Source organism: Chrysoperla carnea, chromosome 5, assembly GCF_905475395.1.
Source record: "Chrysoperla carnea chromosome 5, inChrCarn1.1, whole genome shotgun sequence".
NCBI lineage: Eukaryota > Metazoa > Arthropoda > Insecta > Neuroptera > Chrysopidae > Chrysoperla > Chrysoperla carnea.
Window position 1 is genome coordinate 64,896,240 of NC_058341.1, and position 7,014 is coordinate 64,903,253.

At 31.1% G+C, this 7,014-nt stretch overlaps 1 protein-coding gene across 1 annotated transcript; it reads right to left on the reverse strand.

Moving 5' to 3' along the window:
• Positions 1-646: 646 nt before the first annotated feature.
• Positions 647-6,766, reverse strand: LOC123301303 (odorant receptor 4-like). The gene is made up of 4 exons (XM_044884039.1): positions 6,431-6,766; positions 5,000-5,209; positions 2,758-3,018; positions 647-707 (listed from the first exon to the last, which is right to left on the reverse strand). The coding sequence occupies exons 1-4, from the start codon at positions 6,764-6,766 to the stop codon at positions 654-656; spliced, it is 861 nt and encodes a 286-aa protein (XP_044739974.1). The 3' UTR covers positions 647-653.
• Between the last annotated feature and the right edge of the window lie 248 nt (positions 6,767-7,014).

A 7,014-nucleotide genomic window follows, 5' to 3' on the forward strand; every position in this document is an offset into this window, starting at 1 on the left:
ATAATATACTCTATAGCCTAAGTGTGTTCTTCGTGGACAGCCAATATAACCTAACCTAACTTAACCTATGCCATTAACATAGCAAAATAACCTTAAAATATCAAGAAAACCGCAGTAACCTCATATTTTCAACTTTCTTTGATAACTTTTCGAAAATTGAAGAAAAAGAGTTGCAATTGTGGAAAAAGATGTAACTTATAATCATAAAAAAGGTGGAAAATTTTAGCTCGATTCATAAACTCAATTTTGAGAAAAACAAATTATTATAGAAAATTTTTAGAGCGACAGTTTCGTACAGTTCAGGCAAATCATCGGATTGTGATAATATTTTTTTTTCAAAACCTGATTATCAGCCGAAAATGTTTTGTAATATTTTGTAATGTTTTGTAATGTATAACTATTTTTTTTAATTTTTTTTTTATTTTTTTTAATTTCATTGTGTACTTATTTATTTAATTTTGTTAAAAATTTAAATTAACAACGTATTTCCTACTTTTTATTTATTTAAATTAAAAACCATTAATTAATTAATTAATTAATCCATTGAAATGTGCAGAATAAATGTGTAAAAACATCCATTGTCCATTGAAAATGTGGAATGAAATTAGTTTTGTTTCACAAAAAGAGTAAATTAAATAAATATTCAGACCATTTTATTCATTAACTCTGCTTAACACAGCATAATAAGATCCACCTCCACGTATAATCTTAAAGTTAACATTTTAAGTGAATAATTGTAGCGTAGGGCCTGAGTGGGTTTCGTATGCATTTACAGGTCCCACCGAACAAGGAGTGTATTTCGACGTAGTTTGACCTCCTGAATCTGAATTTTCATCGCTCAGATTGGGGGGAAAGTTATGAACAAATTAATTGTTCATACGGCTATAGCTCCTAAACTATTGAAATTGTTAGGAAGTAATTTTATACCATTTTATTTTACATGAAAAATCAAATATTTCCTTTTCTTATTTGTCTTGGTACGATTAATATAACCGGAGATGTGGTTAAAATTGTAATCAAAAATGATTCTACATAAGGTCGGCGCGCAGCTCTTGGTTTGAAACGTCCGTAGATTGGCCAATAAATAATATTTAGGTACTTTAAGGTACCCATTTTAAAGGTGCATTTTAAAATAAGCAAGTTGAAAATTCTGATTCAGCGGGTCAAAATACGTTGAAATACACTCCTTGTTCGGTGGGACCAATAAATACATACGAAACCCACTCAACGCCTACACTATTGACTCTATCAAAGTAGCATCGCATACTCACGAAAAAGTCTATGAACGAGCACATTTCTATCCTCATGATGATTGTTAAAGAACAAAGGGAAAATAAAATAACGACCTGACTCTAACAAACTCAATGTAGGCTATAACGTTGGAATTGACCATGGAAATTACAGTCTATAAAATAAAAATCAATAACAGGGCTAATCAATTAAAGAAGGAATAAAATCAACAATTAGATCCTTTGTACTTAAATATATAAATCTTTTGCGTCCTTCTTAAATACACCCCATCATCTGGAGGAAGAGACGTCTTCCGATTAACTAAAATTACAAGTTTCAGTCCAGGCCTATGGATATTAAAAAAAAACGCAATGTACCTGCCAAGATTACTCCTAGAATCAATAGGTTTAAAGTATCGGATCCAAGCATTCTATATCTCTAAGTCCTTACAGGCTTCTATAGATGAAAATATCAACATTTAAGGATTCGCTGCCCTCTATACACGGCTGCATATAGGACTTAAGAATCTCACTCCCCTGTTAAAAGTCACACTACCCTTTTTAATCGTTTCCTAGTCCATTTTAACCGATAATTCTACGATGATGCCTTACATGCACTCCATGAAATCCCAGTAATCAAGGAGGGTTGGCTAAATTCTACTAATCTACGAAGCAATCATCGAAAGGCCGGCCTGGTAAATAAATTTGTAGTTTGCCCTTGTGGAAAAATTTCTCTGTCAAAATTAAAAACTAGTTCGAATAACAGTTCTTAAATTTTTACTTTTTCTTAAGAAGTTTGAAAAAGTCTTCACTTTCAAAGAAATCACTTTTAATTTGACGTATAAAGTCAGAGTAATTCCAAGATTTCAGATTCTCTTCTAGAAGAGTTATTCAGAGTTAATTAGACTTCCAAAAAGAGTTACTAAGACTTCATAATACTTTAAAAAAGCGAAATAAATTAAATATAATTTCAAATATAAATTATAAACTTAAATATAATTTTTCAAAAATAAATAATTAACATTATATTTAAATAATCACTTAAAGAATCATTTTCTTCTTCCTGGTTTTGGTTTGCGCGAAATAACGTCAATTATATTATTTTTATAATCGATATTATATATACATATCTTTATAATTTTTTTAAAATTAATCCATAGTAGTTATCGATCAAGACTAATATTGATAAAAGCCTAATAATCAAAAATTAACATTGCGGTGATTTAAAAAGGAAATTCAATCATTATTGATTATTCAATCCAGAAATTTGGATTGCCCTTGAATAATATCGCCTTTAAAATTTAGCCGTCCCTAAAATTGTGTCGTCCAAGGCAACTGCCTCACGCGCCTAAGCCTAAATCCAGCACTATTACTCTAATAAAATAACGCCTGTATACTACATATCTGGTATGCTAGGATAATAAAAAGCGAAATTTCTTCGTCATAGTCAGTAGAAATTTATTCGTTCGTAGCTTTTTTCGAGTTGAGTGCTGAATGCTGCTAAGACACCATACTATTAAATACTTACACTAGCATAAGTTTCTAGAGATAACTTTGAAAATTTTCCAGCTGTTAAATAGAGTGGACGTTGTGAACGATTTATTAGTAACATTAAACTTGTTTGTACTTTATGTTCAGTTCCGATCCATTCACAATTATAGGCAGCTTCAGCAATTAATTCACTTTCTGTCGAAATTTCTTGGCCAAAATAACAATATATGAATAACTGATATAACACCCATGTTAGATACAGAGGGACACTTGGATATGCAGGACTATTAAGTGGATTCTAAAATGTTTTCAATATTAAAAAATATATTAATTTAACGGATTTGGCTATGTATCCAGCATGCAATAAAGGTCTCGAATAAGCTAAGGTATCCTAGTCTGTCTGCATTGGACCACTCTTATAGTTCAGAAGATGGTATAAGATCGACCATGATTGATAAACATGCCTATGATTGCTTGTCTATCAAAAAGTGTTCATGACTATTTTAAATTAAATTATCTTTCTTCTGATAACAATTGCTTACGTTACTTGCTGACAATGTAGTATTCTATAGGTGAAATAATTTTTATAATCGGTTAAGTAGTGGACTCAAAAATGACGGACTTTCAAATAAACGTTCATCTCCTATTTCATCCCCTTAGAGTTAAAATTTCGGAAATCCTTTCTTACCAGATGCCTACGTCATACAAAGAACACACCCTCTTAGTTTCAGGTCTTTACGATCAGTAGTTAAGGCTGTGTGTTGATCCGTCAGTCAGTTAGTCGGCTGCGTTTGGCAGAAAAAAGCGTTTGAGAGCGCTTACTAGCGCTGAAAAACAAACTGTACAGTTTTCGGCCAGGACATGTTTGCTAACTTCAGTTGCCCTGACATAATCCGCCATTTTGCTTATTTATTTTGCAAACATTTATTTAAATAATAGCTTTATACGCCTTAAGTTGTTTGTAAAATTATATAATTAGTATATTTGTACATTATTTAATATATATTATTCATTATTGGTAAATTTTTAATATGAATAATTTACAAACATATATTTAAATTAGGTTAGGTTCCCCGGTTAAAGCTAACTTAGTGTCCTAGAGGAAAATAGCTATTTACTATTTGACAGCGCTTACCGTTTAACAATCGCCATTTTGCTTATAAACGCTTACTAGTGCTTTTTTCTGCCAAACGCAGCCAATAAATCTGTCTTTCAGGACACAAAGCATTTTATATGAATAGATTAAGTATGGTGAAAGAAATCAATTAGATTGAGCTAATTGTTGAAATACCCTGTATAGACAATGTTGAATATCAGTGCTTGCATTATTTTTAATAGATTAGAAAAGTTGAAAAAACCTACAATTTATGACGGGGCTTTCTGGCCGCCATTTGGTCTAGTTTTCGAAAATTTTGGAAATTTTCGAAGTATTTTCTAGCAAACTTTTTTTTGTTTTTTCAAAAATCTTTCATAAGGCTCACTAGTTGAAACTACCTTCAAATTTTAGATTTCCTATCTTTTATAGTTTTGGAGAAAATGAACACCAAAATTTTGTCCTAATTTGCGTCCTTACGGGTAAACAGTGATGCTTACGAAAAAATGTTTCAATCAAAAGTTGTTTATTTTTTTATAAGGATTTTTATATTTAAACCTTTGCTCTATCTCGACTTCTACGGAATTAAGACCCAATTGCCATTTGTGGCTCATTTACGAACTCAAACCCACTCATTACGTCCTGAGGACGCTATAAAAATTTTAACTTTATATCTCTTTTCTTTTTTGAGTAATCGTGATCACGGACATAATTCGGTGATTTTAGGAACACCTTTACCAACATTTTGTTCCTATCATCAACATTTCTAAGCGTTACAAACTTGGGACTAAAATTAGTATAACTTTATATGTATATCTCATATATACAGGGTGTAAAAATAATGGTATAGGCGTCCCTGGAAAAACCGTTCTTGGAAAAAATTGACTAAAATTAATTAAATTAAAAACAGCCATGAACACTTTTCGATAGACAAGCTATCATATATGAGTTTATAAATCTATAAAATATCATAAAACATATGTCTTATCTGGTTATCAAATGGGTGAAGGTCGACTTTATACCGTTTCTTAGACTATTATGAAAGAAGTCTCATTGAATGAAATGCAAATTTTTAATCGATTTGATAAGATATTTTTGGGATCAAAATAAAAATCCGCCTAAATCAATAATTGTGTAAAGAAATGAGTTTCTTTTGATTCCAGGTGAAAATATATTTGATACTTACAATTGACATTTGAAACATACACAAGCAAACAAGTAATAAACTTCCAAAAAATTGAAATAATATCAAAATATTAAATTCAGCTTCCATTTCATCAGTTAAATCGATAATTAATTGATGATGGTCAATACATTCTGACAATTTATTGTTCAAAGTCTTTTTAAAAATGGCTGATGATATTTCTATGTCCTTTAATTGATCGCGGTGCTTTTTCTGAAAGATTTTTGCATATGAATTTAAGTTATTTCAGCACAGACATTTTGTGCCTGTAAAGTAATGAAGTTAATATTTGTCCTGTATGATAACTTCATACTTCAAACTACAGAGAATTTTTTTCTTACAGGAGTTATATATTTTTTTAAATAGGTTTAGTATCACGTACTGATGGAATACGCGGGGGAAGTACCTCCATTTTAAGGAAAACAGTTTTAGGCTATATAGTCATAACCGTGCACTTTAGACCAAAAATGATAATAGTTTTTATTGTAGATAATTAAATTTCCGGTCTTTTTTGTATAATATTTATTTTTTGTATCACTATAACCGTATATGACTTATACGACTATGACGATATACTTATTGATTATTTGACCGATATCTCTTCTAATATTTGTTTCATGTTACATTCAGCGGGTCAAAATACATCGAAATACACTCCTTGTTCGGTAGAACTTTTAAATGCATATGAAACCCACTCAGCGGCTACACTATAAATAATATGCATTTTAAATTGACTGTTAATACTAAATTCGGTTAGTAGAGTGTTGAAAATGATTCCAAACTCTTTATTCGAAGGTTTTTGGGATCACTGAACGCGAATATTGCGGAACAGAATCAGCCTCCGAGGTACCTGGTGACCAGGGTGAACGGGATCTTGTTACTTTGAGGGGGGGGGTCGCTTAGCACTAAGATCACGACAACTGAACTAAGTAACTATTAAAGTAACAAAATACATATGCATATCTTAGAGCGCGCGGCTACGAAACATTCAAAGATACGATCATAATAACTTTACATATAAATACTAATGCATATTATCCTGTTATGCGATGCGTGCGCATGGACTGTGCGTCGCTGTTACTCTTTTGTTACGCTGCAACGATCTTTGACTGGTCAAAAGCAATCGAAGAACTACTATGCTGCTCTGTGGCGTTCGAACAAATATGATAAATATAATTGTGTCAGATTTTGCTATATTTGATTCAAGATACGTTTTTTACTTTCATTCAACTTAATTTTAGTTAACTTAATTTTCACGCAGATTTACAACATTTTCTGCTAAAAAATATTACGTGATATTTGCCAAGACCCCCCTCTCCCCCGAAGTGAGATTTAGTAAGAATTGGCTCGACAACCCTCCCCCCTAAATGCATCACGTAATTAATGGACGCCCCCCTAACATATTTAAACATCAATAAATAAATATATACATACAATTGCGTTATGAGTTCGTTGTATGACAGTAGTTAAGGAGCGATTTAAAATGATTAATTGTGCTCTCAAATGAACCAAAACTCCAATAATGATGATATCAACTAATGCAATATAATAGCCATATAAATATAATCCAATAGCTTGTATTACAAATGTATATTCAAAGCATGGCGATATTGTTTTGTTGCATGGCGCCCAGCTCTTATATGGTAAAATTTTGTACTTCTCATATATTATATTATTTATTGTTGCATTTATATTTGTTGATTCGATAAGAACTGGAGTACTTCTAGTACTTGAATATGCAGCAGATGCACATCGAGTTGTTACAACCATTGTAACTAATGAAAAAAAACCAACCAGCTAAAAATAATATATCTAATTAATCCAATGAAACCAGGGCCCGATCTAGACAAAAATAAAAAATAATGTATTGAAACACAATAAAAAACACTTTAGCTAAGACTCCAATCATTAGTTGAATAATTACTTTACCGATGCACAGATGTCAGATAAATATATATAAGTTAAATTAATTTTCTTAAAAAAATCCTTATAATGATACGTTATGAAAAATATTAATA

What these genes read in the sequence shown, in the direction of transcription:
- LOC123301303 (XM_044884039.1), bottom strand. Translation starts at nt 6,766, where the DNA reads ATGGTTGTAACAACTCGATGTGCATCTGCTGCATATTCAAGTACTAGA. An exon ending in AACGAACTCATAACGCAATT is followed by an intron (nt 5,210 to 6,430) that starts GTATGTATATAT and finishes AAAATCTTTCAG; the next exon opens with AAAAAGCACCGCGATCAATT. An exon ending in GTATGTTTCAAATGTCAATT is followed by an intron (nt 3,019 to 4,999) that starts GTAAGTATCAAA and finishes AAAACATTTTAG; the next exon opens with AATCCACTTAATAGTCCTGC.